Source organism: Solanum tuberosum, unplaced genomic scaffold, assembly GCF_000226075.1.
Source record: "Solanum tuberosum cultivar DM 1-3 516 R44 unplaced genomic scaffold, SolTub_3.0 scf00252, whole genome shotgun sequence".
NCBI classification, from domain to species: domain Eukaryota; kingdom Viridiplantae; phylum Streptophyta; class Magnoliopsida; order Solanales; family Solanaceae; genus Solanum; species Solanum tuberosum.
The window spans coordinates 568,125-580,132 of record NW_006239175.1 but is presented as its reverse complement, the minus strand read 5'-3'; the positions used below and the strand labels follow the sequence as shown (position 1 = coordinate 580,132).

Below are 12,008 nucleotides of genomic sequence, written 5' to 3'. Positions count from 1 at the left end.
TAGAATAGCCAATAGGACAACGACACGTCATAAATGAATTTGCTAATTGAGGTTATTATTTTGGCCGTTAAAGATAAGGGTAAAATAAAGTCAAAAGGTTGACGTCAAAGATATTTTAGGCCCGAAAGATAGAAGAAGGATGATTTTATACCAATTCGCATAGTTGAGGGGTTATTTTAGGCCCTTTTCCATTAAGAAAATAACCAAATCTCAGTTTGATCGGTTCAAATCGCAGAAGAAATATGACTAATTGTGAGTTCAAATTGTAGAAGAGAGCCAAACTCTCACCATGGCCTAAAGAAAATTCATTCCAATGAATTTCACAACCCAAAATAATTTCTCTCTTACATGAACAGAAGTATTCTTGACTTTAAATTAATTTTTGGGTTAGTACAATTTGTTGAGGTCTAATTGCATTTTTGTATTCATGATCCTCAGTTTATCTTTTTTTATTTTTTTTGTCAGAATTCTCAAGATTTTAAAATAAATTCTTCTCCTAGTCTTCTTTTTAAAATTAAGCCAAGGAGATTAACACAGAACATATGACAGGTAAAAGGAGCAAAAAGGTGTTCATCCAGCATATGAAGAATGAGAAAACGAAATAAAGTCTTATTTAATTTGAAGAAGAGGATTAATTTTTTGTTGTTGTTGAAGCTAAAGATTTATACATGGGCATATTGACGATTTATCTTGGAAGATATGATTGAAAAGAGAAATTATTTCTACGTAACCAGAGGAGAAACGAGTTTACCATGGTTAATCTCAATTAATTCAAAAGCTATACTTGAGAAAATAGAGAGATTAAGCATGGGAGGGGAGCCTCCTCCTGAAATAAGTACTGGACGTTTGGGTTTTATGGGTTAAATGGGTGGGTATAATAGTGGTTTGGGAATAATAATAAATTAGGAGAAAATTTTAAATGAAATTAATATATATATACACACACACGTAGGCGCCACATAGGATGATAAAAGTGGAAACCAGAGCAAATGAGTGCCTAAACTTATATGGTAGGGGCAAAATATATCAAAAAAAAAGTATGACTAAGGGAATATTATAATCCTTTCCTAAGATTACAGGGGTAATTATGACACTTTTCCATATATTATATAACATTAATGTCTCTCAGCTACTCACATACAACAATAACAATATATTCAAACGTAAACCCACAAACTAGGGTCTGAGAGCCTTTTACCTACATACTGATAATACATCACGAGTTTAGTTGAAGGCGCATAACAGAAGAGCGTACACAAGGAAAGACATGCAATCGATGACAACAACAGTAATGGCGAGACCAACTGAATGTGCTAAAGTAGCATACATACCAGTTACAAAGGTAATTACAACTGCTGACATCGCGAAAAGCTGCAGTAACATTGCCTTATTAAAAAGCACACGCATAATTTTTATTTTTGTTGTGGCTGTTGCATTTGCTGCAATGAAGAAGTAGCTGAATACAGCACCAGCGGAACATGTAAAGGCGATGGCATCCGAAACAACAAATGCACGAAATGCTGTGTTTCTTGCTAGAATCACCAACCCTTTATAAGGGCCACTGGGATCACTCTCAAAACCTCCTGGTAACATGAAACCGACTGCAAAGGTAACCGTAACTAGTAAAGTAGCCACAACTAGATGTATTTCAGTTGCCGCCATAATATTTTCCAGTTCGCTTTTCTTATCATTTTTGGCTTTGTTCTCGCTTGACTCCATTTCATCCTCTTGCTCTTGCATTTTTTGTTTCTTTTTTATCTCAAAGTGACGGCGTCCCGATCGACCATATTGAAGGTTCTGCTTGAATAAATATTTCTCCTATTTTCATCATGACTAGTTGAGTTAATATATAGTGGAAGAAAATGTAACTTCAGTAGCTATATTTCAATCAAATACGTATTGATATTACTCATATATATACCATATATATGGAACGCAACTCAGACGCTCCATAACTAGTAAGTCTATATGTATATTTAGTTGGGTGAGAATTAATTACCTAAGTCACGGAATTGACAGCAATTTAGATAAATGAATCACAAGTTGTAATTCACATCAGCAGGTCAAGACTCTGAACATAATGAATTAACATATCCTCGTACATGCTGTAATACTTAAGGTGAGTAAGTAGCAGGTACGTACCACAGCTGTTGTCTCTGTGCCAGACTTTTCTATGTCAAGCGGAGTTTGGTTTTCTTTGTTAAATAACATCTTCTTTGTATGGGGATGTCCTATTAATTGTAATGGCACATATAGATATTTAGAAGACGCAAGCAATTGGAGAGGAGTGTTGCCATCATTATCTGCCTCGTCAATAAGGTTATGTGATTCCTTATCATTCAATAACAATCTGACTACTCTGCTCTTATCGTTCGATATGGCAACATGGAGAGCATTTTGGCCACTGCTGTTAAGCATTTCCCAGTAATCTGGACACTGCTCTGATACTGCATTTATCACGTCTACATAACCTTCACTGGCTGCAATGTGAATTGATGTCGTCCAGTCATTTTCCTTGCATGCTCGAGTGTAGGCTAACGAGTTATCCCGCTGCACCATATTACAAACTACTCCTGTCAATCCTTGTTAGCAGCATAATGCAATGGATTCCAACCCCATTTGTCTAATTCCTTCCATAACGATTTATCCAATTGCAATAGTGATGTCACACAACCTAGATATATATGTCAAATATTGAAAATTAAAAAAAGAAACCAGAAACTGTGGCCTGATGCATGAAGCGTCCAACATAGGTAGCCTAACCTGACACAAGTTTCCGTGGCTAAGATTTCACGGCTTGAATCCGTGATCTACAGGACACACATAGACAACCTTACCACTGCCCCAAGGCTCTCCACAAACGTCTCAAATATTATGATAATTAATTCATCACAAATTATGAAATCATTCAAAAGCTCCTAATCAACTTTACACTAACCGCATGTGTGGATGAGCTTATAGCTTTTGGCTTATTTTTGCTTCTTTTTTTTGGCTTGAAAACGAGTGCTTAGAAGCATTTTACTATTTTACCGAACAATAACAGTGCTTAAAAGCACTTAAACAAGTCAATCCAAACAAGCTCTAATTATTTATTCTTTAATTGTCTTCCTCTTCCATCACTTCAAATTACTCTTAAGAGTCATTTAAAGAGAAATTAGCAGAAGATTATTCTTATATTTTAAAGGGTAAATTTATATATTGATGACTTCAAATTCAAGCATTTGAAAGGAATAAGCTGAAAAGATCCCTCTCAAATAAATTCATTCAAGGTATAGACTCTCATTATTTCCAAAGTAATTTAAATGTTTGCCACACATTAATGACGTAAAACACATTTACAAAATCAAGTCAATTAAAAAGTAATCGTAGGTAATTCTATAAAATCTAGCTTCAAGTTACCCGTTTCAAAATAAAATCTAGCTTATATTTACCAACAATGTGAAGATTTCTTACACTGTCAAGTCAATCAAAGATCATCTGGTAAACCTCTAATAAAAGTGGAATTTGGAATCTTGAAACAAGACAAGTTATGTGCTACGATAGGTAAAAGTGAACTGATAGTGAAAATTCTTAATAGTATCGGTAAACTCAAAATTCTATATAATAAGCAGAGATTGGTGACCTTGAATAAATAGTTAACTGACAAGCTATAAGTTAATTTAAAGTTTACACCACTAAATCAATTTAATGAAGTAATTAATTACCCATATGTTTCTGGATGATTGCCGCATGCAAAGGCGTTCAATCACATGGACCGCAGTGTGTTGGTGTCTTGCAGTATTTCAAAATTTCCGACAAACAGCTAAGAGAACCAGACTCGGCCACCAGATAGAGTGGTGTCTCCCCTGCATTGTTTGGTGGGAACTTGAATTCAGGATCGCTGAGTGTGATAGTGTGTACACATCCAGTCCTCACTGCCTTGTGCAGGGCGGTATCTCCATTGTCATCTGTCATCCTCATGAGTGTCTCCTTATTGTTCCTCTCACTCTCTCCACCTACTACGCCAAGTAGCACCCTCACCACATCTGTGTGCCCTTTATTAGCTGCTAAGTGAAGTGCAGTTTCATTTTTATTGTTGGTGAACAGAAACACGATTTACAGAAGCTACTAGAAGAGAAGAGAGTAGAATTCTATTTATGAGCTCACAAGGCTAACTTGTACAATAGCATGAACATGTATTTATAGTTGTTTATGTAACTAACTATTGGAAGAATTAGTTATAACAACTTTTAATAGAAAAGACTATACTACCCTTAATCATTCTAACCACCTTTTAACTACTTAACAACCAACTACTCTGATGAAGTCTCATTACTCCCCTTCAAGCTAGGAGGGGTAAAAATTGGTAAAGCACAACAATTCAAAAGTAATATTGTTGCTTTGTTCCAAATAACCTGATTGTCCATAGAGGGCTGCAACATGGAGGGCTGTGTTGCCCTTTGGAGTGACCTGGTACTCATTTCTTTCATCCCTTATCACATCATAGCAAGTAGAAAAGCACCACCTCCTGTATTACCTTGCTTAGCAGCAATGTACAACGTTGGGTTCATTATTCGCCCAAATTATGATCTTTGCTTTCTTAGGGTGAAACTCTTAACTTAGTCTTTGTTTAAGAACAACAAAAATACTATTACAAATTTCAGGGTCATCCAGTTCACATGGTTCCAAGTCAACTTGTATTATTATTACATTGATTGATTTCGAAAGTCTGATCAACAACCGCATAGAAACATCTCTTTTCCAAATTTAAAAAAATGAAAAAAAAGAAGAAAAGAATGAAGAAAATTTTAACAGTGACGAACAATATACTAATTAAAAGTGAACAAACCAAAAAGAAGAGGACTTGTAATATTTATAAAAATCATTTGTACTGATCGAGTAATGCCATACTGGTCCATCAACTTGCAAAATTATTTGTATATATACATATCTTAACTAATGAAGTCTTCACTGAGTCGAACCCGCTTCCTTCATTGCTTAAGAGAAATACAGAATTTGAATGAAATTACTTGCTCTGCCTAACCCGCTTCCTACACTATAGCTCCACCCCTGCTTATCAATTGCATCTTTGTTATTTTGCTAAGTTTGCCATTAATTTGGGTTTGTAAGTTCTTCATAAACAATTGTTGTCATCCACATTGATATTCTTTCAATTTTACAACAAAAACATACATTCCCAGTGTGATCCCACAAGCGTGGTGTGCGGAGGATGGGGGTGTACACTGACCTTGTAAAGTAGACACAACTCTGTATAAAAGTTCTATAGAAAGTTTGAGATCACAAGGCTCAGTATTCTTCATAGAATTGAACTCATAAGATACCTAGAAATTATATGCAACATATCTTTATTGAACGTAACTTAATCAGAAGAATATCAAATACATTGCTAGCTGCATCTTTAGAATGATGAAATCTTATTGTCACACAATAAATCTGTTCAGATTATCTCTAGGCCTTTTTTTTAGGAAGAAGAATCATAAAGCAGACCATATAGAAAGAGATGCCGTCGATAACGCATACAGTAACGGCAAGACCAACTGAATGTGCTAAAGTAGCATACATACCAGTTGCAAATTTATGATCTTTGGTAAGTCCTTTGCTTTCTCTGAATGAAACATTATATAGGAAAACTATTAGACTCTTAATGGTGAAGTCTCTGCTGAGTCTTTCTTTTTAGAATAGAACTATACAAGGCAATTTGGAGGTACATTGTGGGAGGTAATAGGTATCTGGTAGAATTAGTTGAGGTCCAAACATCATGGTCATATAAAAAAAAAGATACTAGTTGTAGGTAGAAATTATGAATTTGGAGGTCCTCGATCTCTTTCTTTAGTGATGATGTTATCATTAGCAACATTCAGCTCTATACTATAAATAAACATCAAAAAACACTCAAGTGTGGAGAGAACTGAGAGGTCGGTGCGTAAGAAAAAATAGTTTGTGAGGAAAAATAAAGAGAATGAACAATGTTATCATAAGATGTTTAAATTAAAAGTGAATTAGAGTATTTATTTTGAGTATTGTACTCGTCACTATAAGGTGTAACATTTCTCATTATGGTGGACATGAGCGGTTCAATACTTTTGATGGCCTAAAATTGAATTTCGAGGGAAGGTCCTAATTTATTTAAAATCTATTTCCTGCCGTTCTTCGCAGCATTATACAATATTGGATCCATTAATTATTTTTCTGATTATCAAATTCACTCAAAATATGGATTTGTGAGTCCTTTGGATGAAACATTATTATCTATCATATCAAGCTTGTTAAGGTAACATGAAAAATAGAATAATAACCTCCTATAATAGAGTAAATTGAATTAATAATGTATACTTGAATCATGTTAAGTATTTTTTTTTTGGATGAAGAAACATATTAAGTTATATATACACTTGTGAATTAAATTGTTATAGTAGCATGTTAGTTAACTACTTATTCAAAGTTACCAATCAATATTTTTGCTTTTGCTTTTCCTTTATTAAGCTATGACCAAACAAATTGTCTTTCTTCTTTTTCTTTTTGTCTGTCATGGGTTTATCAGTCTGCCATGGAATTTCTTGTTGGAGGGGACTTTTTTTAGCAATGTAAAGTCCGACATAACATCCTCGTCTATCTCATCCCGCATACTAAAAGACCCCTTAATCTCTAAGCTTGTATGGAACTTATATCAATCTAAATTAGTTATAGATGAAACTTACCTATCCCTATCCCTTTTATTTCCTTATGGGATTCTCCTTTGACCAACATTTTCTACTCAAACTACCTCGTATAATGTCTCATAATTTAGACATATAACTCTATTTTAGATATTTGAATTATTTTAGGGCAGGACGGGTCTTTATAGGGAGGGGCGCGACAGGGCTAATTTTCAAGAAATACTAAATGGGGCAGGGCAGGGCGTGCTCTACCCTGTCCTACCCTACCCCGCTCCAATTGCCATCACTACGTGCAATAACTTGTAAAGTAGGCCCAACTCTCGATACAAGATTTATGGAAAGTTTGCGATCACAAGGCCCAATATTCGTTATGGGAATCAGACTGATAAGTACATCATCTATGTAGGGACTTCAGATAGCAAAAAGATACAATTGATCAAAGCTGGAAATATTGTCCAACATCAAACACATTGCTTCATCTTTAGAACATATGTTTCAACTTTTTGGAAATGTGCTGCTGATTTTCCGGTTTGGATTTTGTAGATCACTGAGTAGTATATGTTTAGGAAGGGGAATAGGAACAACATCCGCCGGTCACATGGTGAAATGGGAGCCAATAAAAGCCATTATGGTTTTGTTTAAGTTTCATCTGTAGATAATTTGAGTTAACTACCAGATTTTTTGTTGTTCCAGTGAGGAAAGCTGAGAAAAGGCCCAAAATAGTCTCTATTCTTTGAGGTCGAGCACTAATAGTCGTCCATCTTACCAAAATTAGTGCACATTTAGTCATAAGTCACTGATTGTGACCATCTATAGATAACAGAGTCTCGGTCATTATCATTATATAGACTAGATCTAGAGAAAATAGGGTAATGAGTTGTTAGAATGAATGAGTGAGGTTGCCGCTTTTCCCTATGGAAACTAACCTTAGTGTTCATGTCATGGTGTATTAATCTTCACAAAAAGAAATGATTCTGTTCTTTGCGATATATTCAGTTTCTGTCAACTCTACTCCTAACCAGTGACAAAATCACGAATTGCACTAAGAGTATTCAATTGCGTGTTCAAAATTGTATTATATAGAGTATAATCATCCGATGAAGGAGGGTCAATTGACCATCCTCCGATGGTAGTAGCTCCGCCCCTGATGCCAATGATATCAGCTGACCATTCCATATAAAAATTGAGCAAGCCTGAAATCTTAAGATATTCTAAACATAAAGACTCAACAAAGACTACATTAAGATATACACTTCTACTAGTTCATGGACCAGTATGGCATTCATTTCAAGATATTTTAAAACAAGGCTTTATACATATTCGGCCCCTTAAACTTGCCATGCTATTTCATTTAGACTCTCGAACTAAGCTTTGTTCTAATTGAACACTGCGACTTCTATTAAGTGTTTCAATTAGACACTTTTGATTTAAATTTTGAAACTTTTTTTTGTGTGTGTTCCCATATGTCTTTTAGGTAGTTAAGTTAACCACATAAAATATATGTCATCTCCTTTAAGTCTATGCATTCACCTTAATAAGCCGCAAAAACTTAAGATGTTTTCAACTTGAGGTTGATGCATATAATTAAAGGAGAACATATTTTATATGGTTAACTTAACTACATAATAGACGAATGAAAACACGCGTAAAAGTTTTTTCAAAATGAATAGAAAGTGTCTAATATTGGAACACTTTATTAGGCATTGAGGTGTTCATTAATTGGAACATGACTTAGTTCGAGTTTCTAAATGGAATATCCTGAGAAGTTTAAGGGGGTGTGGCTATGTATGAAGCCTTAAAACAAATACTCAGCAAAGACTTCATTAAGATACACATTCATGTACTCTATTGGTACAAAAGAGTTTTATTATTTAATAAAACAAGCTAAGCTCTCAGCTTTATTTTGGTTTTATTTGTTTTTCGACTCAACAAAATTTGATGTTTACTGCTCTAATGTTTGTCACCAATGATATTTTGTCGTAGTCTTGTTTCTATTACTATATGTTGTTTCATTATTACCTATTGTTTCTTGTTCTTATATCATGTCCTTTTTCCATACTGTTTGTGTCTTGAGTCGGGGATCTGCTTCACTTTTGAGGTAGTGCTATAGACTGCGGACACTCTACCCTCCCCAGACCCACTTTGTGGGAACATACTTGGTATGTTATTGTTGTTGTAGTGTATTTTGTGGGTAACACAATCTTCATCTTCCCTCAAAATCAATGTGATAATATACACAGATCTCAGGCTCATTCATTTCACATGATGCATGTGGCCCAACTTGGCATCTCTAAGTCAAGTTGTACTATTATTTTGCCTTGGATATTTGTTAATATCAATAATGTTCAGGTGCGGCTCAACGTAATTGAGGGCCTAAAGCGAAATTTCAATCGACGCTTAACAAATTTTGTACATATTTATTTTAAAATTTATTTTTCTAACTATTTAGATGCAAATTATTACTTAATTTTTTTAAAGATGATTTTTTCGAGTACTTCTTTTTATTTATAATTATTAGTTTTAGGTAAGATTTTATCAATTAAACGTTGAAAAATATTATTTTATTGAAGCAATCATTATATGAATTGTTAACACAATTCTATAAGTAATAAGTTGATAAACTTTAAGCAAAAATGAGTTTAAAAAAATAAATAATGTGAATATTCACAAAGAAATGTAATAAAAAATATATACTATATACTTTTTATTATAAATAATTATTTTTTAAAATAAAAAAATAACACATAATTTATTCTTGGTAAAAGTTTGAGGCCTTCCAAAATTGGGGGCCTAAGGAATATGCCTTAATTTTTACAAGGCAGAGCCGCCCCTGATAATGTCAACTGGCCACACCATATAAAATTGACCAGCCTGGTATCTTGAGATATTCTAATTTAAAGACTTCATTAAGAAATACACTAATTCTACAATTCATGAAAAGTAGGGGCTTTGGAGTAACTCGTAAAGTTGTTGCCATGTGATCAGGAGGTCACGGGTTCAAAGCTGTGGAAACAAGCTTTGGCAGAAGTGTAAGGGCGGCACACAATAGACCCTTGTGGTTCGGCCCATTCTTGAACCCTGCACAAAGACATGCATTTTAAGATGTTTTAATACAAATAGTCATCAAAGGGCTTTGATTAAGATACACACACTTCTGCACGTTCATGTACCAGCTTGCCATTTAAGATATTCTAATGCAAAGACTTAGGTAAATGGAGTTCATCAACATATATATACTCCATCCATTAGGTTACATTTAGTTGTTATCACAAGTAACCCGTCTTTTTTTGAAGATACAAATTCCATATTTTGTGCAATGCATTTTAAATTGAGACCACAAAAGATTGTTAATTACTATATTGTTCCTCCCCTTCGTCACAATTAATGTTTTTTTTTCCGATAATAATAAAACACTCAGTGTAATCCTACAACAGGGGTTTGGAGAAGGTAGGATGTATCCAGATTTTACCTCTACCTTTATTGGGGTAAAGAGACTGTTTCCAATAGACCCTCGGCTCAAAGGAAATGTTATATCAAAGTAAGACTGCAAGAAAAATATAACAACCAAATAGCACGACACAAAGAAAATAAAACAACAAATTAATAGTGCAGACACATAGAATAGGAGATTACACAATTACTAAATACTACTACAGTGATGAGAAGAGGAAAATGAGGAGGTTACTCCCACACTAAGTGCGACAATGCCTGACTATCTACTAACCTTCTACCTTCTAATCCTTCACCTCCATACCTTCCTATCTAAGGTCATTTCCTCAGTAAGTTGGAGTTGTGCTAAGTCATATGTAATCACCTCCCCGCAATGTTTTTCCAGTACGCCTCTACCTCTCTTAACTCTTGCTACAACCGACCTCTCACATCTCCTAACTGGCGTATCCTCGCACCTCCTCTTCACATGACCGAACTACCTCATCCTCACTTTTCTCATATTGTCCGGCATGGAGCCACTCCCACCTTGTACCGAACAACTTTATTCCTAATCATATCTCTCTTAGCAGTCGTTTGGTAGAAAAGTTAGTAACACAGGGATTAGTAACGCAGGGATTAGTAATGCAGTGATTAGTAGTGTTGGGATTAGTAATGCAGGGTATATTTTTATCAAGTGTTTGGTTCATTGCTTCCCAACTCATCTTGTGTTTGGATTAGAATTCTACAAAAAGCTGTTGGGAAAACGCGGACAAGCACAGAAATATATATGGTCAAAATAATGGAAATAAAATGGGAAAATAATGACACCAAGAATTTATGTGGAAACCCTTTTCAGTAAGGGAAAAACCATGGGCCAAGAGGAGCAACTGATATCACTATAGTAAGGAATTTTACACTGTGCAGTCACGAATACAATACTCAAAGTTACTACACACTCAAAAGGAATAACACTCTTTTGATTTCCACCTTATTAAAATATCGCTCACATTCTATTTTTCTTCACAGACTATTTTTCTTGTATAGTCTATAGAATACCTCACTTTGCTCTCAAAATGGTTTTTTCTCTCTAACTTGGTGTGTTCTACAAATGAGTAAAAATGCTCTATTTATAGGAAGAAAAAACCATACCTATGTCACTAATTACATAGACAAATGTAACAAATTTCAAAGGTAGGTTGCAAATCTTACCAATTTGCCAACCACCAAATCTTTTATTTTCAACTCACATTTGTTGGCACTATTCCTTTTTAACAATTGATTGTAGCAATTGAGTAGCAAAAATTGACTAATGCAAAAAACATGGGATAGACCTCACAAATCTTCCCCTCCAGTCCCATGCACCAGAAGGAGGTATCTCCATCTTCTTTAAAGAGAGACCATACCCACAAGTTCTTTGCATAACTTGAACTTGTCTTTCAGTATCGTCTTAGTCAGCATATCTGCAGGATTTCCCTTGTGTGGATCTTTTTGACGTGAAATGATTTACTCTCCACTTCCTCACGAATCCAATGATATATGATGTCGATGTGTTTTGTCCTTGCATGGTACATGGAGTTCTTGCTCAAGTCTATTGCACTCTGGCTGTCACAATAGACAATATACTCCATCTGATGCAAACCAAGCTCTTAAAGAAATCGCTTTAGCCATATCATCTCCTTGCCAGCTTCAGTAGCCGCAATATACTCAGCTTCAGTTGTAGATAGTGCAACACACTTCTGCAACTTCGACTGCCATGATATAGCTCCCCCTGAAAAAGTAAACAAATATCCAGTAGTGGATTTTCTGTTATCAAGGTCACCTGTCATATCAACATTTGTATAGCCCTTTAAGATTAGATCTGATGCTCCAAAACACAAGCATTCATCTGAGCTTCCTCTAAGATACCTGAGTATCCACTTCACA

At 34.9% G+C, this 12,008-nt stretch overlaps 1 protein-coding gene and 1 non-coding gene across 2 annotated transcripts; both read right to left on the bottom strand.

The window, feature by feature from the left end:
• Positions 1–1,224: 1,224 nt before the first annotated feature.
• LOC107062649 (protein ACCELERATED CELL DEATH 6-like) lies at positions 1,225–2,559 on the bottom strand. Its single transcript, XM_015313539.1, has 2 exons — positions 2,143–2,559; positions 1,225–1,818 (listed from the first exon to the last, which is right to left on the bottom strand). The coding sequence occupies exons 1-2, from the start codon at positions 2,557–2,559 to the stop codon at positions 1,225–1,227; spliced, it is 1,011 nt and encodes a 336-aa protein (XP_015169025.1).
• A 5,573-nt stretch (positions 2,560–8,132) lies between these two features.
• MIR7993D (microRNA MIR7993d) lies at positions 8,133–8,274 on the bottom strand. Its single transcript, NR_127161.1, has one exon. It is a non-coding gene; the product is annotated as a microRNA MIR7993d (primary transcript).
• Between the last annotated feature and the right edge of the window lie 3,734 nt (positions 8,275–12,008).